At 38.6% G+C, this 26,900-nt stretch overlaps 2 protein-coding genes across 3 annotated transcripts in view; one reads left to right on the top strand and one right to left on the bottom strand.

Annotated features, from left to right (window-relative positions):
• LOC124805154 (protein kinase C and casein kinase substrate in neurons protein 1-like) overlaps positions 1-11,190 on the bottom strand; it is a 554,660-nt gene extending 543,470 nt beyond the window's left edge. For both annotated transcript variants that reach the window (XM_047265633.1, XM_047265632.1), the window contains exon 1: positions 10,971-11,190. The gene's annotated coding sequence lies outside the window, so the exon portion shown is untranslated. The remainder of the gene's footprint in view (positions 1-10,970) is intronic.
• A 276-nt stretch (positions 11,191-11,466) lies between these two features.
• On the top strand, positions 11,467-16,815 carry LOC124805155 (protein cereblon). The gene has a single exon (XM_047265634.1). The coding sequence runs from the start codon at positions 11,879-11,881 to the stop codon at positions 13,118-13,120; it is 1,242 nt and encodes a 413-aa protein (XP_047121590.1). The 5' UTR covers positions 11,467-11,878; the 3' UTR covers positions 13,121-16,815.
• The last annotated feature ends 10,085 nt before the right edge of the window (positions 16,816-26,900 follow it).

The raw sequence follows: 26,900 nt of genomic DNA, 5'->3' as shown, positions 1-26,900 counted from the left end.
TTATCTAGGAACTCCTCAATCCAATCACACAGTTGGTCTGATAGTCCATATGCTCTTACTTTGTTCATTAAACGACTGTGGGGAACTGTATCGAACGCCTTGCGGAAGTCAAGAAACACGGCATCTACCTGTGAACCCGTGTCTATGGCCCTCTGAGTCTCGTGGACGAATAGCGCGAGCTGGGTTTCACATGACCGTCTTTTTCGAAACCCATGCTGATTCCTACAGAGTAGATTTCTAGTCTCCAGAAAAGTCATTATACTCGAACACAATACGTGTTCCAAAATTCTGCAACTGATCGACGTTAGAGATATAGGTCTATAGTTCTGCACATCTGTTCGACGTCCCTTCTTGAAAACGGGGATGACCTGTGCCCTTTTCCAATCCTTTGGAACGCTACGCTCTTCTAGAGACCTACGGTACACCGCTGCAAGAAGGGGGGCAAGTTCCTTCGCGTACTCTGTGTAAAATTGAACTGGTATCCCATCAGGTCCAGAGGCCTTTCCTCTTTTGAGCGATTTTAATTGTTTCTCTATCCCTCTGTCGTCTATTTCGATATCTACCATTTTGTCATCTGTGCGACAATCTAGAGAAGGAACTACAGTGCAATCTTCCTCTGTGAAACAACTTTGGAAAAAGACATTTAGTATTTCGGCCTTTAGTCTGTCATCCTCTGTTTCAGTACCATTTTGGTCACAGAGTGTCTGGACATTTTGTTTTGATCCACCTACCGCTTTGACATAAGACCAAAATTTCTTAGGATTTTCTGCCAAGTCAGTACATAGAACTTTACTTTCGAATTCATTGAACGCCTCTCGCATAGCCCTCCTCACACTACATTTCGCTTCGTGTAATTTTTGTTTGTCTGCAAGGCTTTGGCTATGTTTATGTTTGCTGTGAAGTTCCCTTTGCTTCCGCAGCAGTTTTCTAACTCGGTTGCTGTACCACGGTGGCTCTTTCCCATCTCTTACGATCTTGCTTGGCACATACTCATCTAACGCATAATGTACGACGGTTTTGAACTTCGTCCACTGATCCTCAACACTAACTGTACTTGAGACAAAACTTTTGTGTTGAGCCAACAGGTACTCTGAAATCTGCTTTTTGTCACCTTTTCTAAACAGAAAAATCTTCCTACCCTTTTTAATATTCCTATTTACGGCTGAAATCATCGATGCCGTAACCGCTTTATGATCGCTGATTCCCTGTTCTGCGTTAACTTTTTCAAATAGTTCGGGTCTGTTTGTCACCAGAAGGTCTAATATGTTATCCCCACGAGTCGGTTCTCTGTTTAACTGCTCAAGGTAGTTTTCAGATAAAGCACTTAAAAAAAATTCACAGGATTCTTTGTCCCTGCCACCCGTTATGAACGTTTGAGTCTCCCAGTCTATATCTGGCAAATTAAAATCTCCACCCAGAACTATAACATGGTGGGGAAATCTACTCGAAATATTTTCCAAATTATCCTTCAGGTGCTCAGCCACAACAGCTGTTGAGCCAGGGGGCCTATAGAGACATCCAATTACCATGTCTGAGCCTTCTTTAACCGTGACCTTCACCCAAATCATTTCACATTTCGGATCTCCGTCAATTTCCTTCGATACTATTGCACTTCTTATCGCTATAAACACGCCTCCCCCTTCACTGTTCAGCCTGTCTCTACGGTATACATTCCAATCTGAGTTTAGGATTTCATTACTGTTTACGTCTGGTTTCAGCCAACTTTCTGTCCCTAGTACTATATGGGCATTGTGACCGTTTATTAATGAGAGCAGTTCTGGGACCTTTCTATAGACGCTCCTGCAGTTTACTATTAGCACATTAATATTGTTATTCCCTGTTGCATTTTGCCTACTCCTACCTTGCCGCGTCTCAGGAGGCGTCTTGTCGGGCCTAGGGAGGGGATTCTCTAACCTAAAAAACCCCCATGTGCAACTTACATAAGGAGCTGTCAGATGTATAAATTATCCCATAAGGGCAGTTGGAACGCCCTATCCCGACAATGTTACATTTAGTGACTTGGCTCCCCTGTATTTTATTTCAGGAACCACTGTAGCCATTCACATGAAACTTTTGCAGGACATTAAACTGTATGTTCTGACCTGAGAAGAAATAGTAGTCAATTGAAAGACATAAATAAACGCGCTAGCAATATGTGATAAGTTAGAATCAGAACTTGTATTTAATGAAAAAAATATTTTCTAGTTGTTACTTACGGTTAATTTATCCGCAAGTATTATGTCATTTAAATGTATGTTCTGAGTCTACTGAACTACAATAATTGCATTTCAGCCATTGATTTCGGAAGTACAATTTTTTAATTACACGGTTAAAATTTTGTGTACTTTTTGTGCGTTATCCTAAATAATTTTAATTATACATAACGTTACGTTCTTTTAGCTCAGTAGACTCAGGATACATATATGTTATTACTCCTTGCAAATTTGAATACTGGAAGTGGTTTCTGAGATTTAGGGAAAAAAGCAACAGAAAACGTAAATTTTCAGGGTCAGCTTAAGTTTCAAAAGACTGAAACTCAATATATATGCTTATTTTTTTATTTTTAATCACTCAGAAGCACCCTGCACCATATTGTATATCATCCTCTTGATCTTTTTCCAAGTTTTTCTCTTCTTCTTTCAGGACAACTGTGCTGCATACTCTGCTCTATCAATGCGAACCTTGTCCATCCATTCAAGTTCTTTGGTGCAGTTTGCTCCACGGTTAATTCCCATATGCTGTAGCACTTTCACCCTACCAATGTTGCCATCATTAAAAGCAATAACAGCATCCTGATCCCCCACCCCTCACCCCACTTTAGAATCTTCATTCCAACAAAAACACTTTTTGGTAAGTCAATCCATGTAAGATTCTTGAACGACTCATTGGGATTTTGAATCTGACCATGCAGACACTTCTTCAATAAGTCAGGATTTGCCAGGTCTCTGTAAATAGATTTTATGATATCCATGACTGCTGCTGGGATGGAATGTTTATGGCTGTACGAACTGTTTGAGTACTGGCTATTGCAGTAATTGCACCATGAATCAGGTCCAGGAGGGCAAAGGTAGTGTACTGGTTTTTCATCAGTTGACAATCTTTGTAAGAAGGTAGCCCATACTGCCTGCTTCATTTTCAACAAATCCTCGTTATTGTTTCTAATAGCCATCCCATAATACTGCTGTAGTTCATCAGTCATTTTGTCTGTCAGCCTGCTTCTTATATTTTTACCATCAGAAAGTTTCTTGTCTGTCAGACTTGTTTTTCAACTTCCTCAACTTGGTACCCAGCCTCTTCTGGACAAGATCAACACATTCCAGCCTTCTATATAAATAATTACTGATTTTATTAGATCTTGATTCCAACCAGTGTAGATTATATTTAAAAAATAAAATACTTCCCACGTGAGTTTATAAGTGATTATATATGTAATCATTATATTTGGAAAATTGCAAATTTTATAATGAGATAAAAATCCGAAAATGTGAAATTTTTTCCCGTTCTAACTATCCTTAAGTCAGCGTAAGTCATAATTCCAAATACCTTTAGCTGCTTTTCCGACGCCAACATAGCGAGAGCGGTACTATGCACGATCGGTGAGCACAGATCTGTTACAGTGGTCTTGAAGAGGAAATGGCAAATCAGCTTCGGGAGCTCTGCCAAGAGTCCTCTTGGGATAACGTCCTGGCTACAAATTTGCAATCCACGCCGCAGCATGCTTCCACACACATCTCATCATAGTAGAAGTTTGAAACAGACTGTGTCCCCTCAGCTTTTGAGCGCATTAATCCACGTCTCTTCTATCATACAACGCTAAATGGAAGCTGCAGTAGCTAAAAAAACAAACTTCCTCAAATTGTCAATTCGCAGTCAATTGAAATGTCCCGAAGGAGGATACCGCCAATCCGCGTTATTTTAACGATCAAGTGGATACAGAATCTACAGAGTGATTCCGTGATGATGATAATACTTTCAGGGTTGATGGCGAAGGATAATGTACCAATCGGAAGTAACCGACCGTGGTCTGTAAATGACCCAGTCTGAAGTTAAAAAGCTCTGATACCTCTGACAGTGGATCTCTTCTACTGCAGTCTCTTTGTTTTTCATGTTTTATGAGGAGGCAGTATGGACTAAAACATGAAAAAATGTCTAGAAAAACTGGTAGAAGCCGACCTTAGGGAAGATCAGTTTGGATTCCGTAGAAATGTTGGAACACGTAAGGCAATACTAACCCTACGACTTATCTTAAAAAATAAATTAGGGAAAGGCAAACCTACATTTCTAGCATTTGTAGACTTAGAGAAAGCTTTTGACAATGTTGACTGGAATAATCTCTTAAGTTCTGAAGGTGGCAGGGGTAAAATACAGGGAGCGAAAGGCTACTTGCAATTTGTACAGAAACCAGATGGCAGTTATAAGAGTCGAGGGACATGAAAGGGAAGCAGTGGTTGGGAAGGGAGTGAGACAGGGTTGTAGCCTCTCCTCGATGCTATTCATTCTGTATATTGATCAAGTAGTAAAGGCAACAAAAGAAAAATTCGGAGGTGGAATTAAAATCCATGGAGAAGAAATAAAAACTTTAAGGTTCGCCGATGACATTGTAATTCTGTCAGAGACAGCAAAGGATCTGGAAGAGCAACTGAACAGAATGGACAGTATCTTGAAAGGAGAATATAAGATGAACATCAACAAAAGCAAAACGAGGATAATGGACCCTAGTCGAATTAAATCGGGTGATGCTGCCGGAATTAGATTAGGAAATGAGACGCTTAAAGTAGTAAATGAGTTTTGCTATTTGGGGAGCAAAATAACTGATGATGGTCGAAGTACAAAGGATATAAAATGTAGACTGGCAATGGCAAGGAAAGCGTTTCTGAAGAAGAGAAATTTGTTAACATCAAGCATAAATATAAGTGTCAGGAAGTCGTTTCTGAAAGTATTTGTATGGAGTGTAGCAATGTATGGAAGTGAAACATGGAAAATAAACAGTTTAGACAAAAAGAGAATAGAAGCTTTCCAAATGTGGTGCTACAGAAGAATGCTGAAGATTAGATGGGTAGAGCACATTACTAATAAGGAGGTATTGAATAGAATTTGGTAGAAGAGAAATGTGTGGCACAACTTGACTAGAAGAAGGGATCGGTTGGTATGACATATTCTGAGGCATCAAGGGATCACCAATTTAGTATTGGAGGGCAGCATGGAGGGTAAAAATCGTAGAGGGAGACCAAGAGATGAATACACTAAGCAGATTCAGAAGGATGTAGGTTGCAGTAGGTACTGGGAGATGAAGAAGCTTGCACAGGATAGAGTAGCATGGAGAGCTGCATCAAACCAGTCTCTGGACTGAAGACCACAACAACAAACATACTTGTTCAGTAGAAGAGATGTGTTTCACAATAGAAAAAACGAACAAGTGCTCTTAAGGTATGCAATTTAGAGTCCATGTTTATTAGACAGTAGTAGGAAGTAAGAATGTGCTGAATACTCATTTTAGTATAGTTTCGTGCCTTCATACTATTCGAAATTAAAGTATATCAATTCTCACTTCACCTACATTCGTGAAATACAAGCGCTCTGCCCGGCGTTGCATGGTACCATTATGAGTTTGGAGTTCCCTTGGAAAAAAGAGAGGAAATCGTTGTGCCATTTAGTATTTCAAACTGGTGTATAAGTATCTGCTATACACAAATTCGAATTGAAACCATGTTATGCCGTCGATGTCCTCCCTTCGAAGGCTCTTTCAAATGCAACATCGAATAAAAGTATATAGTTCTATTTTTAAAAAAATAGTTGGTATGTAAAAGTCAGAAAATTCGTCGGATTGTCCGCCATAACTTGGCCAACACCCCACCTACAAATATTTACAAGATCTGAATCAAATTTGTTTCGCCGGTGAGGTCTGTTAGCTGCATCGTATTGTGTGAAGTAAAGAACTGTTGATTTTTTTCGATTCTAAACATCTCTGTTTAAATACTTGACTAGTATCACAGTCGCGAAACATCCTTTTCACCCGAGAATTCCTCCTCATTTATGTCGCTTGCTTCATAAACAGCGTTTCTACTGCTGCGCCACTGAGGTAGATAACAGACTGAAACAATCTGCACGGTGAATCTAAATGTCACAAAAAAAGCAGAAATATAAATTCCGCCGGAAGCATTTGATTTATAAGCGCAGCTTCAGCATTCCGATGTTAAGGGCAATCAATAATTGAAGCAATATACTACGGGCTGTTTCTTTTTCCCTAAAAAAGGAAACGCCCACGCACGCAGTAAGAGGGTTTCATAGCACGTAACGCAGATATAGTAATTTATCTTACTTGTTGGCGCTTTTGTTACTCAATACAGGTTATATTTGACGTTTTAAAGGCTTTTCGATAGCTCACAGGAAAAACTGCTTGGTAATGCTTGCAGTGAATCTGTTTTCATGTATATCACCACGTAAACATAATGGTGATGACTATTCTTAGCCCTTTTACGAATTATTTATGCAGGAAACGATTTATACACTCACATCACACGAGTTTAGAAATGGATCAAAATACTTAAGAGACAATTCGAGAAGACTGGCTCAGTGTAGCCGTTTACAATACTCCCTTACAGGATAATTTGATTACTGTGTTTTACCAAATTGCAGAGTTAACGACACTCGACTTTAATGATTACTCATGCTGAATTTACCATGTGTAGCTTGTCTACAAGGCAGGTGTATGATGCCTATGGATTTTATGCAGATCGTATGATGAACTTCGGTTATCGAGATCCGGCTGACAACTTCCTTTGTATAGTTGAATCGCAGCAATATCAGTCATTATCTCCCGATAAATTGTAACTTATTCTACCGTCCACTCTGCGCCACTACACAGTTAATTTTCATTTTGAATGAAGTCTTAATGGCCAGAATATTATCATCAAGTTCCGCCCCAGAAGACTTGCAACTCTTGACGTTTTTGTGGTCTATTGTTTTGTTCTGCGTGACAATACGTACTTTGACAGTTACATATCACGTCAACACTGAAACACACAAACAGGTTACCAGGGACTGCAGGTTCGTTATACACAGCTATCAGCTGAAAATCCTAAATGGTGTTAGAAATTTTGTAAGGTTTACTGCAATAGAGAGAGAGAGAGAGAGAGAGAGAGAGAGAGAGAGAGAGAGAGAGAGAGAGAGTTGCAGTTTTGCCGCTTCCTATGAAGAAGCATCCATCAAATTGACAGCTGGAATTTAAACCTTGTTAAAATCCGAAAATCTGGTATTCCTTTACAAGCAATGCCACATGTACTATATATGTCTAACAATTTTCGATCTAACACTGATGTTCTTAGTACATACGGACTCACTGCAGGTTCGCTTATCTTTATAATCACACGCTACCTTACACTCCAGATTACAAAACTGATTTGGAAGCAGCAATTGAAGTAACCTACCTCAGGATTTGTTAACACTGAAAATGGATATAACGACGGCTTTTCGAACGAGAAATGTCTGTAGCACCATCCAATGTTAAACGAAGTTTAATATTTATCCGTCACTATAATATAGCCGGCCGAGGTGGCCGAGCGGTTCTAGGCGCTACAGTCTGGACCCGCGCGACCGCTACGGTCGCAGGTTCGAATCCTCCCTCTGGCATGGATGTGTGCGATGTCCGTAGGTTAGTTAGGTTCAAGTAGTTCTAAGTTCTAGGGTATGATGACCTCAGAAGTTAAGTCCCATAGTGCTCAGAGCCATTTGAACCATTGTAAGATAATAGCTTTCCAGTGACCGATTCCCCGACGGTCCTTGGATTTTTCTTTTCTTAGCACTTAACACAGTTTTCGTCTCTGAGCTTTATCTATGAACTCAAATATGCATAGCAGTTTGACCAAGTCTTGGTCTCTGTGCACAAACGTAGATCAGTCAGAATGCAACCAATATGTGGAAATGGAAATCCACTTATTCTTCCCTTCGTTACCTGTTTAAAAACTATTATCGCCTTTGCGAATTTCAATATTTAGGGCGATAGCAAAGAGTACCTATTTTGTGTAGACAGATGAGAGAATGGAATCAGGAACAGAGAAAGCCATCAACGAAACTCTAAAATCGTCGAACGCAATATACAGGGACAACGATATTCTGATCTTCTGTTCAAATGGAATGTCCATCCACACCTGTTCCAAATGAATCCATCTTGTGAAATATTATAGTTTAACAAAGTAAAGCAAAAGATTACTTCTATACACCAGTCTAATAAAAACGAAAATCCACGTAGGTCACTTAAATCACTGTTTCCTGTTTATATATAGGAGAAAACTATGTTGATTAACTGCAAACGGGCATGGCACATTGTATCAGATGGTCGAAGCCGTAGGAAAAAAAGGTCGCGGTGGGTCAGTACAGTGTACTGTCTGTCTACTTACAATCGCCAAAACATGTCAAACGAAATTTTATTGGTTGTTTCACGTTTACGTTGAGTTATATTTCACTGTATTCCATTGCTATAATCCGTGAGGCAGCTGCTACGTAACAAAGTCATTCAAACGTATCATAGTTCATTCGCAGTCCCCCCCCCCCTCCCCAGCCACTAGAAATCCAGCGGTCTGTCGTTCATATGAAATCTGATGCACTCAGCAAAATAATTTTCTAAGAGTGGTCATACACCGCTGTTTCAAACTTCTTTTGAATTACCGCTGTCACGTTATCGACTCATGTGTATCTTACAGAAAAGAAATGAAGAGCTCTACCTCAAACCTTCAAGCCACAGGTTCTCGTACACTTCTGCGAGTGGACAACCAGCAATTATCTGAGATTTACCGTAATAAGATTTTTTATCACTTACAAAATTTAGTTGTTGCGGCATGACAGTTCTCCAAACTGACCAACGCATTCTTTCGTATCGGTTGCAGTTAATGGAAGCATAGAAACGAAGGCAGATCGCACAAATACCTTTCGACTTTTGCAGTGAGGGCGGGGCAGTTTCACTGATTTAGTTTCTTGCCATAGATCGATTAACAATATTTATTACCTTTAAATATCAACTAAGTCATAGAAACCAGAATGCAGCATCTATGAAGTCTCCAGTCAAAATGGGACGGAAACGTGGTGTTCAAAATGTTTATGTACGTACGTATGTACGATGTGAACAATTCATATTCAGGCACACAAGATCATAAGATTTTTACGCTGTTTCGTTCTTCTTAGCTGATTCAAATATACCGGTTCCTCATCAGACGCATTAAAAAACACGCCAATGCGCGCAGGAAATGTCCCGCTATTAGAAACATCTGTGGAGTAGAGTCAAACGTTAAGTGTCTCATTCGCTGTATATAAAAAAAACGAAAAACCAACTATTACGTCTCTCGAAAATTAAATTGTTTGACACGCAAAGGAAAACATACTTCGACATTCTGTTCAACATGACATACGCCAGAAACAGCTGACTAACATCCCAACCTCCGATTTCAGAAAATCAAGGACACTTAAAAACACCTAGTTATTTTAACTTGTTGCCAGCACAGGCATATGGTGCGACACAAGCAGTTCACGCAGAAACACGGATGAGACAAATGACACTTTATTCAACAGAAGAATTTAAAATGGGCCCCAAAAATGATCTCTTTGATACAAATGTTGGTTAATTTATGTTGTTTCTGTATACAGCATATAATGAATTTGCGATGTTTGTTTTTGAAGATAATATGTTATGCATCACATCGTATCATCCTCATTACGTATATACCTGTACATTTATTGGCGTATGTAAACAAAATGACAATTGCATTTGTATGCTTACACATGGATAATAAATAAGAACTGTAATAATCATATGTTAATGACCTGACACCCAACGTAATGTGTAAATAAAATTAACGTGATTTTCCCACATATGCAACAAATTTGTTTGTACTGGGCGAGAGGTATTTGCTCCTACCACTGCAATTCTAAACCGTGAAGCACAAACATAGGGGAGCCAGTAGCATGTAGACGCGTCTTTACCAAAAAACTTACTAAACACGGGTTACTTTATGCATGCTCTAGTGCTACCATTTTGGGGTAATGTGATGTCCGTGTGAATTTTAGTAATAACTGACATCTACGAAACTTTTAGGATTCTAGAGCCAACCTATTGTTTTTTGGCCTGTCTTGTTTAGACACTACGAAACGCTGCAACAGACAGCGTCATCTACGAGCTGAGGAATTACACGTAGATTTCAATCTGACAAGAATTCTACAAACGTTTTAGTTCGTTAGGCTCTTATCAAATTGGCGAATGGCACACAGTAACTTCCACAAACCAATTTAAAAACAAATTATGCCGGTTTAAGAACAAAACAGGACAGGCAGATCATTAAGCAGATATGAAACCAACCGAAGTACTTAGGTGAAATATTATGTTTTAGGGCAAATATTTCTTAGTGATATCCGAACACTTTATCCGACGATAAATAACTGTGTGTGCTCGAAGATTGCTTTCTTGATACTCCATAAAGGGCAAGTACCGGTAAGTTTATAAACTTCACTCATCAGATCACTATGTCAGAAAGATTAACATTATTTCCAATTAGCAGATTGTTTAAGGCACAGATAAACAAAATGTCAGATCATTTTGTTCTTCTAGTCCAAACTCGCGGGTACGTTTTGCACAACGGAATGAAAATTTCTAATACGATTATCCTATTGTTTTACATTATTACTAGCCTAGATAGGTGCGTTGTTGTAACCCAAAAGATATCATAAACATACTGCATGTAAAGTTGCGCTACAGTGAATAAAATATCGCAAAAATTTCAGGTCCGTAACTGGCATCTATAAGCGAAAGCACAAAACAATAACAGTAATACTTGTAATTTCAAACAAAAACTTGAACTTATTTGACACACGGGTAAATACTCATAGTTGCATGCTTGCAGCAATGAATACTAACCCATGCTGCGATACAGTTTATAACAACACTTCACGTATTACGAAGATACTGCTAGTATCTTGCACCTTACCTGTAAATATCAGCTCTGCTATTCCAATGGAGATCAAGTATTCCGACACATATACACATGCACACGCGAACCTCGCGTACGTAATATCCTAGCACGCACTTTAACGCAAAAATAAAAAAGACCTGATATCAAAACACACCTTCTGGACAGAATAATTTGACGCCTGTCCTACACTTTGCTCGCGTCACGCTGCTAAACACACGAACTAGACCGCTCAAGCATCCCTGTATGGGTGTGGCTAAATCACGTAAACATCCGATGTCGCCCGAATCGTTACGAAGACGCTCTCTGAATTTACCTCCATAAAAAAATTTCTCTGTATACGTTATCTTGGTGATGAAGATCAGAAAAAATTACGCAAAAACACAGTAGCTCTTTTATCACTTTATAATACATAATAAGTCATATTTTAGCTAGTTGGCTATCTAGGCAACGATGACTGTTACTAGATTTGCCTCTGTTAAAGTAAACAAAGTTATCTCTGTTTAGTATCGTTGCGAGAACAGTACTGCGTCTGTGGTGGCGAATGGGAAGTTATTAAATCTGGTGTTTTTATTTAGCTCTTTGTTATTATCCTCTTGGAAATACGTTGTACTAGGTTATGTTATTAAATGCATAATGGAAAGTATGTAATGGGGCAGAATGGACCAATAAATGGTTATGATGATGATATTTGAAAAGACGGTCAACTTGTGAAATGCTAAATATTTAATGATTAATTATGGTCAAAAGCAAAAAATACTAAAAAACGCTATAAATGTCACCAATGTCGCTTATAATCGAGAAACATGATTTTCATGCATTGGCGATCCTGGCCATGTTTATAGATATACAATCTTCGGCTTGCTTATTATAGTAGCGTCTGTGTTAAGGTTGATGTTTGTGTGACGTTACGGTGTTTGATTGCAATGGAAGGGGGTGGAGAGGCGTCAGGTGCGATGGTTCCGGTAAACAATAATGATTCAAGCAGTGAAGATGAAGGTGATACTAAGGACGACGACATTCAACAGAAGTTTGATACCGCTTTGCCTGCGAAACATACCTATCTGGGAGACCTCGAAGAAGTGAGAGGAAGAATTGTATTAGATGATGGTTCGTTGCAGACAATCCCAATTCTTCCTCAGCCTGGAGTTGTCTTGGTGCCAGGACAGACTCTACCACTTACAGTTTTTTACCCACCAACAGTCAGTATGCTACGGCGAAGTATCAACACTGATCGAATATTTGGCGTAATTTGTATAAAGTATGTAAATTCATCTCCTGCGACGATAGCGAATGTTGGGACAACAGCGGAAATATACGAATTCCAGGATGAGGAGTCTGACTTCGGTTTCCGTATCAAGGCAAAGGGGAGGCAAAGGTTTCGGGTGATTGAGTCAAATCGACAAGTCGATGGGAATATAATAGCAAAAGTTAAAATATTACCAGAAGTTATTTTGCCTGACCCTTTGAAGGAAATTAAACACCTTTCACTGAATCGCCTGAGACAATTCAAAAATCTGCAGCAGTGGTCCTGTTTAAATGCTCGAGATGCTGTACAAACACGTTGGCCAATTTGGGTGTATATGCAGTACCAGACAGAATATCTGATACCAAGAATAATGCATCACTTGCAGCATGTAAGCAGTGGAAGAAGTAATGTAGCGATTCCAAAGGATCCCGTAGAATTATCTTTCTGGGTGGCACAAAACTTGCCTATTGTTGATGAACAGAGGCTTAGGCTGCTAAGCATTAATTCAGCTGTTCAACGTCTTCGACTTGAACTTTGTATATTAGAAAGGTGTAAACTATTTTGTTGCAGTGATTGTGGCACAATAGTTGCCAGAAAACGTGACGTATTTCCCATGTCTATTGAAGGCCCTCAGGGTACATATGTAAATCCTGGCGGCTATGTACATGAGACTATGACACTGTATAAAGTACAAGGGTTAGAGCTTTTGAGTGAGGAGCCAGATACTGAATATTCATGGTTCCCAGGTTATGGGTGGACAATAGCTCAATGTAGGCAATGCCATAAACACATGGGGTGGAAATTTACTGCAGTGAAAAAAGGTCTAAAACCAGATACATTCTGGTGCTTGTGTCGCAGGTCACTTGCACCAAAATTGTCACCACAAGATGATGATGATGACACAGTGCTTGTCATGTAAGCAGAAAACTAATTTAGACTTGTTTAATGTATTACTGTATACTCTTGCATTGTGTATATTTATCTCATTATGGCTGGCTGCAAATATATAAATTTGTTTTGGATATTTATGTAAAATACTTGGAAAGTTGTATAAAGTAGCGAGAAGGGAAGTACAGTGACCTGATTAAGATAGTGAGATTACTAAAGACTGTTATAAGGAATGAAGAAAGCACATTTAGTATATTTTTGTATGTATGTGTGTTGTAGTCCAGAATTTTGAATATCACTATTAGCAGAATGCTATTTATTCTTTCTGCTCACTTATGTACTAAGAAGATTGGGATCATTATTGGTTGTTAAGTAGAAAACATGATTAGTAGTTGAAGGATGTTGGAATTGGAAATATTCATCATTACATTTCTTTTGCAAATTCATTCCAATGTATCACAAAGCAGGAAGAACATTGACCAAAATTCAGTATGAATGAAACTGCAAGGCATATTTGTTTGTAGCATTTATCTTTGACTTTAATCAGAGGTTTACTGTAATATATTTTAGAGCCACATTAAAAAGATAAAATGCTTTTGTTTTAAATGCTTTTCAAGTACAGAACATTAAAAGTGATAGCATACCTTATATTTAGTTCTGATTCCACTGGAGAAATTTGTTTCTCTCTCCATGTCCCTCCCCCTTCCTCCAAAACTATAATTTCAGTAGTGCTTTGTAGACAATGATAGTTGCTAATTGACCAGCAAGCAAAATCCCATAATATTTTGGTGAAAGACAACAATCTCCAACATTCTTCACAGATAAAATTGACTGATTTACTCAGAGAGAGAGAGAGAGAGAGAGAAGAGCATTATTTGTCTTGTGAAGTATTGCTGTTCCATGTAAAACAGTAACACACGTCGAATAAGCTGCTCTGTGCAGACTGTGCACAATATTTCCATATTTTCAAAATTATTACATTGTAGTGATAGATAGGGGAAGCTTTTAAAGAGAAGTCAAATTATAAAAATGACGGGTCGTCACTCAGGTGAAAGATTTAAAATATTGAAAATGATTAACAGAAATTATGATGAAATGAGAAGTTTTTAAATTTTGCTGTTCTTTTTGGAGCACTTTCAAACAGAGAAGGTGGGGGTTATTTGAATGTCATTAAAGAGAGAGAATATTTTTTAAAAAAATCAAATTTTGGTGCAAAAAGGCAGAAATAACTATTGGAAGTCCATAACAAGGTAAAAGTGACTGAATTACTAGTAACTAAAAACAAATAAAGGAATAATATGACAAACAAATTTAAAGGCATATGGAAAGCACAACAAAGTGGCTCTAAAATGACATGGTGTCAACAGTGATGAAGTTTTAAAAATATTCTCATATCTGATGCCTGATAGATTCCTACATAATGTTTGTTGGAATCATCTGTATGTCTTAAGCTGTAAACCTATGAAGACTTATAGACTTTTGGAAGGCTTGTCATATATGCTAACTGGCCATAACATAGCCAAATTCAGCATGAAAATAGCAATAAAACAAAATGTGTAACCCTTTATAGAAGATACGAGTAAGCGACTCAGAATTATTTAATAATGGCGGAGGGCACAATGATGTGATACTTCCAATATGTATGTAACGCTACGTAGAAACATATTTCTGAGAATGCTATTATAGTGTCAACTAATTGTGCTTTGACTCATGTGACATCCTGGTATTACTTTTAAGTTGGAAATTGTGGCTTGAACACAAGAGTTTCAGATGCCTTCTGGACATACATTAATAGTTTTTCCTGTGCAAAATAACTTTGATAATCTCAATTTAATTTATCATTTCTTAGGTATAGAGCATCATTTTTGGTAACTACTGTGATACTGTAAATAAATTGAAAATTCAGAGTTGACTTCTATAGTTTATACATAAATTGTTATATTTTGCCTGCAGTGAAGTGGTTGCTGGGAAAATTTGAAATGTGTGATAGGGTTACTGAGGGTCTTAGATTTGTGAATTAGATTTACATATTTTTTCTGATTCGAGAAGTTCAGTAGCTTCAGGTCATTGTACTGTGTAATTCTGTATGTCAGCTTTGTTGAATAAAAATAATCTGCAATTAGTGAGCAACCCAATAGTTCCAAGTCATTGTGACCGAACAAAGTAAGATTGTAAGATCTAGCACTTTCTGTATTTGCTGATGCTCATCAGATGTTCCAGACTACAAAGATTTTTACCACAAAACTGAAAGCAGAGTATCACATAGCAATAAAAATTTAAAACTAAAAATGGCACATAAAGCTGACAGTAGTTTGTGCACATTTGAATACTAGTTGTGGGTATAACTTTTATCTGTTCAAGAAGACTATTTGTCCATCAATAAAGAAATGTTCGTACGGGTGCTTCCTGACCATGACTAGTGTTTTCTTTGTTAGGAATGTGAATCTAACTTAAGTAAGGTAATATTATGAAAAGGACAGTTTCCACTCACCACATAGAAGGGATGCTAAGTTGCAGATAGGAAAAACAAAAAATCTACGCTATGTGGTGAGTAGCGATTATTCTTTTCATAATATTGTCATTATTCCATCCCAGATTTTCTGCTGTTTAAATAAGTTAAAGAGCTATTGATTATAACTTTGTTCTGTTTTGAGCTGTAAATGACTAACATCCTTATAGAGCACAAAATTGTTGAAGATTTTGTGACTACTTTTTTTTATAATTTCTGTTGGCTTTTGTCTCAGATTCTTCGGTCAACATTTGTTTAATGTTTTTTCTAACATTTTAACAGCATGAGCGGCTGGCATTGTAATATATTCATCCTCCATTGCTGGTGATCACTACCAGCACTGGAGGGAGAATCTTTGACAATGGCAGCCTGTCATGCTGATAAAATGTTAGAAAAATCATCAAACAAATGTTGTCTAAGGATCCTGAGATAAAAACTAACAAGCATCCTAATTTGAGGTTGAAAATTATACTTTCTGTTCTTAGAAAACTGTCAAGAATCACTACCTTCCTCTTTTAAATATGCCATTTGAAGAAAGTTCTCAGACTTAAAGAAAGTGTTAGGTCTAACAGTATGAAAGAACAGACTGATTGAATGGTTGTATTCTTTTTTAAAAGCACATATGTACAGTATTTGTTAAACAGAAATAAATATATATTGTATAGATGCTACCAATGTAATATCTTTTGAAAGGGATTTGATACTTATCCTGATCACAAGTTTTAATGCATGAATATGAAACTATAGTTACAGTTGACTGTCATAGCATTATATGTATTATATCAAATTCAGTCATGTTGCTACTTATATTTCTGAGCTGAGCAAATACAACTAAGGGGGTGGTGAAGTATGGGAGTGTTTACCTTACGTGCGACTGAATTCATCTGATATGTTTGATAAATATGTGACCATTTTTTTTATTAGTACTGTTGTCCAGTAATTGTATTCAGGCAACTTTCACAAAGCTTCAGAGCAATATACTAATTATTCAGTATACAACATAAATATCCTGATGTAGCTTGAAGACTGTACAGAATATTTTTACTGCCAGTGTAGAATTATTCACCTGTAATTTAGCAGTTGCTGTAAAGCTATGTATGTTGGTCAGACTATTGTAAATGGTCGGAATACTATGGAAGGAAAAGATTAAACTATTTAATACTGTGATGAATAATTAGTGTATGATTTAATTTAAATAAAGGCAAAACAGACCTGTATATGTAATTTGTACTTAATCTTTGCTTTCATTTCCAAACTTTTATTTGTCGCATCCTTATAGTGGGTTAATAGCCATGGTGATAGTGTTGTTCAATCTAACCTTCAAGTTGAAGAGTTCTTTATTGGAGGTGATCTGCAGTCTTTGAGCATTCATTCAGTGTTAGTTTTGTAGTCTTTTATGATGTAGCAATAAATATCAGCTAAAAAAGTTACTTTCTTGATACATAACAGAACATATGCTCATAGAAATGATAATGATTGCACTATACTGCATGTTCCATTTCCAGAAAAGTCAAGTAAAAAAGTGAGATTTTAAAATACGTATTGAAAACCTTAATTTGCAAAACACATATTTTGTGCAGAAGTTTCTCACAATAGTCTTTTATTGTATTATATTCTTATCTGTATATACTATCACAATCTTTTCTTTTCAGTCAGCAATGTGCAATACTGACTCATGGAGGAAAGGGACAGAGAAAGACTCGCCATAGTATGCTGTAATTAAATATATGTGTGAGTAATTTCTGTACAAAAATCTGCACACTTCGTATTGCAAAACTCTATAACAGATTACCAGCAGACATCAGGCAAAGATCTGGAAATCCACAAATATTCAAAACTAAAGTAAAAGAGTACCTTATTAGTCATCCCTTCTATAAATTATCATAATATCTGGATTCAGGATGAATATTAAACAGCTTTAATTTTATCAGTGGATAGCAGGAACACAGTGAGCAAAAAGTGGATGAAAAATATGATAATTTGACATTTAAAATCTACTCAAGTGTTATGTCATGTTCAACAACTGAGTATGCATTAATTTTTGGCAACTCGACGTACTGTCATCTGCAGGTCATTGCTGACGAATGATGGGATAGTCTATTTTGGCAACCTTTCATGCTCTTATCACAATGAAAATTAACATTGCCAGGGATAATTTTACAGCTTGCTGGAGAGCCTGGTAGCCCTAAATCATCCTGTATTGTCCAGCAGCAGAAACTCAGCTCTAATATCATACAGCAAAATTTTCACAGTCTTGAAAACAAGAAATCTGGTAGAGTGACACCTCCAACCAGTGTTCAGCAATTCAAACTTAGATTCAAATTAATTCAACAGAACATTCAAAGTATTGGCAACAACCACAATAAATTGGCTACCACCACAGGAATTGATAACCCTGATGTTTTAGTTATAAAGTTATAAGTGAACACTGTACACAGATGAGCTGATTAGCATATGTCAGCCACTCTCTATGACATTTGCTCTGCCTTCAGCAGAAAAGAGAAAGATGGTGGTGGGGTAATTATCTTTGTGGCGAGAGTTAGTGACTATTATATATCTAAGCACAGATAGTTAACAGAACTTGCAGCAGTTAACTACATTTGGGGGAAAGAGCCCTGTGCATACCTCCATTTGGTTGCCTAGACATTTGCTTCAATGTTCTTAATCACCTGCTTGTCGAAATAGACAGTAAACATCGCAATAAAAATGGCTTTTAATATCGCACTAATTGGAGATATAAACACTGACTTCTTGTTCAATAAAAATAGCTTTTAATATCACACTAATTGGAGATATAAACACTGACTTCTTGTTCATTGACTCCAGCTCTAAAAAACTAATGCTAATACTAGCTCAATTTAACTTAGCTTTTCTGATAAATGAGCCCTCTAGAGAGGTCAACAGTGTCAAATCATACACTGACAACATTATAACTAATGTGTCTCACTTTATGTACAATGCACGAGTTCTGAAGCTTGCAATTTCTGACCACCATGGTGTACAGTACTGACAGAAACTGAAAATCTTCATGTCAGCAGCAAAAAGAAACAATACATGACAAAAAAAAAAAACACCGAGCATGACAGTGTTACAGATCTCAACAGTATGCTAGAAAGCTTACAATGATGTGAAAAGAACTGCATTACTTTCATTGAAATTGCATCAGATTTTTATTATTGCTTCAGTGTTTCATGCCCAGAAATGACCTTGCCAGCAAATTACTTCAAAAAATACAAAAAATAACTCAATAAATCATTAAGTGGAAACAGTGAGAGAAAAACTTAGTTTTCTTTCCTATGTGCAATGCTAAGAATGGAAATAATAATATACGAAAGGCAGAACTTAGGAACTATCACAATTATTACAAAGATCTGCTCTTAGAAACTAAAAGTAAATACGTAGACACAATGTTAAGAAGCCCTAACGATGGCTTAGCTGTTTGGAAATTTATAAATAGGTTTAGTGATTGTAAGGACACATCAACTAGTGATCTTACCATAAACTACAAAAAGAAAATCATCAAATGCCAATATGAGATCACAAATGTTTATAATGAGTACTTTCCTTCTGTTGGAAAATCCATCAGTAACCATTTCAACAATCTTCATTATAGATATAAGGATACTCCAGTCAAACAAAGAATATACTTGACCCCAACAAACAGCAAAGAAATAAAACACACAGTAAGGTCACTAAAAAATACACAGTCAGCAGGTTACAATAGATTGTCTATCAGCACATTAAATAGGTGCGTACACAACAAATCTGGTGCCATGACCACATCAGTAAATGATGTAACTGCACCAGGTAGTTTCCCAGGCAGTCTAAAGATAGCACAAGTAACCCCAATTTAGAAGGAAGGCAATGAATCTAAAACAAAACCACTGCCCTAACTCAGTCTTACTTGCATTTTCTGAGGAAATTGACGAAGTTATTTATACTAGACTAATGACATTTCTAAGTCAACACAGTCTAATATTTGAAAATCAGAATGGTTTTATGAGAAACAGGTCAACTGCAATAGCCGCAATTAAAAAGTCGAAATAATAGCTGCCATAGAGGACAAGGAATATGTTACTGGAGTTCCTTGCTCTAGAAAAAAACATTTGATTGTGTCAGCATCACCATATTATTTGATAAGCTATAGAACCTGGGTATAAAAGGAACTGCCTATGAGTTAATAAAATCATATATAAGCAACAGGAAACAATTTATGTTGCTTAAAACAAACAGTGGGTCTTTCAAATGCAAAATTACTAATATCAGAGGTGGAGTGTCTCAAGATTCCTTCTTTGGACCCCTTCTTTTCTTGATTTATGTTAATTATACACAATACTGTTCTCCTCTCCAAAAAAATATTGTATGCAGACGATACATCAATTGTGTGCAAACACAAAGCCTATGACATCTGGAGGTGCTGTGTAAAAGTGTATTCTAAATGCAAGTGCTTCAAAGACTGCAATAATGGAATTGAACACCAGGAAACAAATAGAATTTGGTATGAAATTGTCCATAGGATATGGCATTGTAAAAAGGAAAAATGGACAAAATTCTCAGGAACTGTGATCCAGGACACACTCAAATGGGACATGCACATAGATTCCTAAGCCTGCAAACTGTCTAAAAACATACTTGCCATAAACAGGATTAACCTATATTGTAAGGATATATGTGTCCTAAAAACTTCTTTCATTCATTGTTCTCATCAAATTTAAACTATGTGGTAGAAATATGGGGAGCAACAACACAAACCAACCTAAGCACATTATTAACACTACAGAAAAAAATTATCAGAATTATTTTTGGTGTCAATCCAAGAGAATCCTGTCGGAACCTGTTTCCAAAATTAGGTGTGCTTCCCATTATAGATGTATACATATTAAAAATATTGCTTGTGAAAACAATTAATCCAAACCTACACCAGACAAAAAAAATCAGTTACCATGTTAACAGCCACAGAGTAGTTTTATACTGGTATGGAAAAAATGCATTTCATGCTGGGTTGAAGCTAGCCAATGCCCTACTAAAAAGTCTCACAGTCTTCGTACTAGCAAATCAAAAGACCAGCTAAAAAGAATTTTAATTCAAAATCAGTTTTTTCCCTGGATGAGCCCATCTTTATGAAAAGTGCTTTGTGAGTATGTCAAACTCATAGTTTTAAGTACACTACTGGCCATTAAAATTGCTACACCACGAAGATAATGTGCTACAGATGCCGAAATTTAACTGACAGGAAGAAGATGCCATGATATGTAAATGATTAGCTTTTCAGAGCATTCACACAAGGCTGGCGCCGGTGGCGACACCTACATGAGGAAAGTTTCCAACCGATTTCTCATACACAAACAGCAGTTGACTGACGTTGCCTCGTGAAACGTTGTTGTGATGCCTTGTGTAAGGAGGAGAAATGCTTACCATCATGTTTCCGACTTTGATAAAGGTCGGATTGTAGCCTATCATGATTGTGGTTTATCGTATCGTGACACTGCTGCTCGCGTTGGTCGAGATCCGATGACTGTTAGCAGAATATGGAATCGGTGGGTTCAGGAGGGTGATACGGAACACCGTGCTGGATCCCAACGGCCTCGTATCACTAGCAGTCGAGATGACAGGCATCTTATCCGCATGACTGTAAAGGATCATGCAGCCATGTCTCGATCCCTGAGTCAACAGATGGGGACGTTTGCAAGACAGCAACCCATCTGCACGAACAGTTAGATGACGTTTGCAGCAGCATGGACTATCAGCTCGGAGACCATGGCTGCGGTTACCCTTGACACTGCATCACACACAGGAGCGCCTGCGATGGTGTACTTAATGACAAACCTAGGTGCACGAATGGCAAAACGTCATTTTTTTCCATCGTGGTGAACACACATTGGAAGCATGTATTTATCATCGCCATACTGGCATATCAAATGGCATGATGGTATGGAGTGCCATTGGTTACACGTCTCAGTCACCTCTTGTTCGCATTGACGGCACTTTGAACAGTGGACGTTACATTTCAGATGTGTTACGACCCGTGGCTCTGCCCTTCATTCGATCCCTGCGAAACCCTACATTTCAGCAGGATAGTGCACGACCGCATGTTTCAGGTCCTGTACGGGCCTTTCTGGATACACAAAATGTCCAACTGCTGCCCTGGCCAGCACATTCTCCAGATCTCTGGCCAATTGAAAACGTCTGGTCAATGGTGGCTGAGCAACTGGCTCGTCACAATACGCCAGTCACTACTCTTGATGAACTGTGTTATCATGTTGAAGCTGCACGGGCAGCTGTACCTGTACACGTCATCCAAGCTCTGTTTGACTCAATGCCTAGGCGTATCACGGCCGTTATTAAGGCCAGAGGTGGTTGTTCTGGGTACTGATTTCTCAGGCTCTATGCACCCAAATTGCATGAAAATGTAATCACATGTCAGCTCTAGTATAATATATTTGTCCAATGAATACCCATTTATCATCTGCATTTCTTCTTGGTGTGGCAATTTTAATGGTTCAAAATGGCTCTGAGCACTATGGGACTTAACTTCTGAGGTCATTAGTCACCTAGAACTTAGAACTACTTAAACCTAACTAACCTAAGGACATCACACACATCCATGCCCGAGGCAGGATTTGAATCTGCGACCGTAGCGGTCGCGCGGTTCCAGACTGTAGCGCCTAGAACCGCTCGGCCACCCTGGCCGGCAATTTTAATGGCCATTAGTGTAATTCACAGGTGATCTGGTGATGATAAAAATATTTGTAACACTGTTATTTGTATATTTATTATGACACATAAATCTTTGTGAACTAATATATTCAGAAGAATAAGCTGTATGATGTCCTGAAACTATATATTTCTAAGGATTGTATTGGATTATTTGCTGTTGAATACATATTGGTTTTGTTATTGTTATTATTATTATTATTATTATTATTATTACTACATTATTTGAGAAAAAGTGTGATATAGGTGTAAATAATGTTAGTCTCTCAAATCATTTGTGCCAAATAAAAGCAGTAAAATCAAGTGTGGAAAATATATGTAAACTACATGCCTACAAAGGACTTCGATCAAAAATAAAAGTGCAAAGTTTTTCAAGAGAACAGAAACAACATTGGCATGAAGTATACACAGGAACCAATGTGAAGTCCTCAACATTATTTAAACTGAATTTAGAAAGAAATTTCCAAAACCACCCATATTAGTAGCAATGTCTCACAAAACCAGACAGATAATAGCATGTATTAGAAAGCTGCCTCACACCCTTAAATATCTAAATTCCACAAAAATCTACAGAATATGATACATGAATGCATTAAAAATAAATGAAAACAAAATTTGATAAATTTCTATTCTACCTTCCTTTTAACTACATTCTAAAATGTACTCAGAAAAATTATTTTTCATAGCTATAAAGTATGTTATCCGCACTGACATCAGTACAAAATATGAACTTATGAAATATTAGACTAACTTTGGATTGTATTTAGCACTTCATAACAGATATAACTCAGGATGCTGTTTGTAATTGGAAGAAATCATCAAATGTGAACACCCCACAGGTGACTTACAGCCACTATTGTTTATTACATACATAAATGATCTTTGAGGAGAAAACTGGAAGCCATGTGAAGTTGTTAGCAGAAGATACTACTGTCTATACGAAAACCAGAAAAAGAAAGTGAAATCGGGAAGACCAGCAGAGGATCAGCACTGAGCTAGGGATTGACAGTTCATGCTCAATATAAATCACTGTAACATGTTATACACTCCTGGAAATTGAAATAAGAACACCGTGAATTCATTGTCCCAGGAAGGGGAAACTTTATTGACACATTCCTGGGGTCAGATACATCACATGATCACACTGACAGAACCACAGGCACATAGACACAGGCAACAGAGCATGCACAATGTCGGCACTAGTACAGTGTATATCCACCTTTCGCAGCAATGCAGGTTGCTATTCTCTCATGGAGACGATCATAGAGATGCTGGATGTAGTCCTGTGGAACGGCTTGCCATGCCATTTCCACCTGGCGCCTCAGTTGGACCAGCGTTCGTGCTGGACGTGCAGACCGCGTGAGATGACGCTTCATCCAGTCCCAAACATGCTCAATGGGGGACAGATCCGGAGATCTTGCTGGCCAGGGTAGTTGACTTACACCTTCTAGAGCACGTTGGGTGGCACGGGATACATGCGGACGTGCATTGTCCTGTTGGAACAGCAAGTTCCCTTGCCGGTCTAGGGATGGTAGAACGATGGGTTCGATGACGGTTTGGATGTACCGTTCACTATTCAGTGTCCCCTCGACGATCACCAGTGGCGAACGGCCAGTGTAGGAGATCGCTCCCCACACCATGATGCCGGGTGTTGGCCCTGTGTGCCTCGGTCGTATGCAGTCCTGATTGTGGCGCTCACCTGCACGGCGCCAAACACGCATACGACCATCATTGGCACCAAGGCAGAAGCGACTCTCATCGCTGAAGACGACACGTCTCCATTCGTCCCTCCATTCACGCCTGTCGCGACACCACTGGAGGCGGGCTGCACGATGTTGGGGCGTGAGCGGAAGACGGCCTAACGGTGTGCAGGACCGTAGCCCAGCTTCATGGAGACGGTTGCGAATGGTCCTCGCCGATACCCCAGGAGCAACAGTGTCCTTAATTTACTGGGAAGTGGCGGTGCGGTCCCCTACGGCACTGCGTAGGATCCTACGGTCTTGGCGTGCATCCGTGCGTCGCTGCGGTCCGGTCCCAGGTCGACGGGCACGTGCACCTTCCGCAGACCACTGACGACAACATCGATGTACTGTGGAGACCTCACGCCCCACATGTTGAGCAATTCGGCGGTACGTCCACCCGGCCTCCCGCATGCCCACTATACGCCCTCGCTCAAAGTCCGTCAACTGCACATACGGTTCACGTCCACGCTGTCGCGGCATGCTACCAGACTGCGATGGAGCTCCGTATGCCACGGCAAACTGGCTGACACTGACGGCGGCGGTGCACAAATGCTGCGCAGCTAGCGCCATTCGACGGCCAACACCGCGGTTCCTGGTGTGTCCGCTGTGCCGTGCGTGTGATCATTGCTTGTACAGCCCTCTCGCAGTGCCCGGAGCAAGTATGGTGGGTCTGACACACCGGTGTCAATGTGTTCTTTTTTCCATTTCCAGGAGTGTATATAAATGAGCTGAATGATGTTTTGTTGTTTGATGACACAAATGGCAGTCAATCTCTGGAAACAGTCATAACTGTAAAATATGTAGGAGTATGTATCTGTACTGATTAAAGCAAACTGATCAAACACACATAGTTGTAGAAAAGGCAGACACCAGATATAGGTTAATTTAAAGAACAGGTCCCTAGGAAACTTAATTAATCCACAAGTAAGGTACCATACAAAACGCTCATTTAGATGATTCTTGAGCATTGCTCATTAGTCTGGTACCCTTACCAGTTGGTACTTATACGGGTGATAGAAAATATTCAAAATGCAGCAAATTTTATCATGGATTCATTCAGTAATTTCAGAGTGTATCAAACTCCAGTGACAGACACTACATAACACTCATTTGAATTATAGAGAGGTTTGCTCTTAAAATTCTGAGAATCCATTTGAATCAAGCAACATATCATCTCTCAGATTTTTTTTTGAGTGAGTAGTTAATGATGCTCTTCTTGGCTCAACTGAATTCCCACTAGCATTTTATGCAAAATATTCTGATGACTGGATCAGTTATCAAAATATTGTACCATACATAAAACAGAAACAACAACTCAGTTGAATATCCAGAAGACCACCATTAATCAAGAAATCCAGATACCCAACTCTGGTCGCTACAAGGGAGGATCACTGTACAGTATACCAAGCATATTGTAACCCCATTACCTCTGCGCCTGCCATCCGAGAACAAGTAATGAACTCCCTGCAACTCCCTAAACCACTGTTTGGAGACTAGCAGCTTCCACAAAACAAATGGCTGCATTTGGAGTGATGTCATAACTTGGAAGCATGGACTGTTGAAGACTGGTGTCACATTGTCTTTGGTGATGAACTGCAGTTCTGCACTATGCCAGATGACCATCATCAGTGCATATGGCAGTGACCTGGATAGAAGCCTCATTTTTCTAATGTTTTTGGAGAGGCACAGCATCGTTACGTTTGGCATCATGATGTGTTGAGCCATTGGGTGTGACTTCAGGTCAAGGTGGTAGCGACAAGGATTTCCGACAGTACAATGATACATCATGTGTTGTGTATGACTTCACACACAATGCTAAGGAGAGGTGGGTTACAGAGTGTTGCAGTAACAGTCATTGCAGGAAAGCTGAACAGGATCAGAAATTATTAGTGAACAAGTTAACACACTATACAGTTACTTAACTTATGAGGCTCTCTGATCAGGAATGATGGTGTCAGAGCCTAACTAGGCGATGTCTGCATAGCATCATGTAGTGATGAGTCTCCAACTGCGAGTCAGCTGTTTGGCTGCTGCTGGCTGTCCTATGGCAGAGGGCACTCGTGGCATGGAGCCGCTGGAGGAAGGGTTCAGTGAGAGTGCACCACTGGGTCCACCGGATCCGCATGACTGCTGTTGGTGTCTGATGGAAACTTGCAATTCCTTCGCCAACTTTGACGCCCGTGGGTTGGTGTCAATATGTGATATCTTGCATCTGTATAAGTTACCTTTCATGTGACAGTACTATGATATCATTTTTCAACAGGGCAATGGTCATTCACACATGTGACATGTGTGTATGAACTGTATGCATTATGTTGAGGTACTCTTGCGACCAGCAAGATTCCCAGATCCATCCCAAATAGAACATGTGTTGGACCAGCTAATACCATAATGTTGTAATTAATGCTATTAACCCATAATCAATGATATTCTGTGTTACTTTTTGGTACAAAAGGCCAGTTGGTACAATTATTAATTATAAATATAATGGTCTCTGTACTGTTTCATGGGCAATCTATGTGAGCACAATACAGGGCGTTCCAAAAAAATGTACACACAATTTTTACGACTGTAACACTAATATTTATTAAGACATGGAAAAATTTCAAAATAATATGAACAAATGCAGAAATCAGCCATTCAGATTATTGGCCATTATCGCCAGACACAGCTGATAATGCTGAATGATGGAAAGCAACATGTTCCTAATTGTTGCAACTGGTATTTTGTTACATTCATTTTCAATGACTACTTTGAACTCATTAACTGTACCTCATCTTCTTCTATAAACAGTGTGCTTCACATGTCCCAATAGAAAAGAAATCCCTAGGAATTAAATCTGGAGA

The sequence above is a fragment of the Schistocerca piceifrons genome, chromosome 7 (genome assembly GCF_021461385.2).
Source record: "Schistocerca piceifrons isolate TAMUIC-IGC-003096 chromosome 7, iqSchPice1.1, whole genome shotgun sequence".
Taxonomy (NCBI): domain Eukaryota; kingdom Metazoa; phylum Arthropoda; class Insecta; order Orthoptera; family Acrididae; genus Schistocerca; species Schistocerca piceifrons.
Note: the sequence above shows the minus strand (reverse complement) of the source record. Positions and strands in the feature narration are given on the sequence as shown.

Coding starts and splice junctions, on each gene's coding strand:
- LOC124805155 (XM_047265634.1), top strand. CDS start 11,879: ATGGAAGGGGGTGGAGAGGCGTCAGGTGCGATGGTTCCGGTAAACAAT.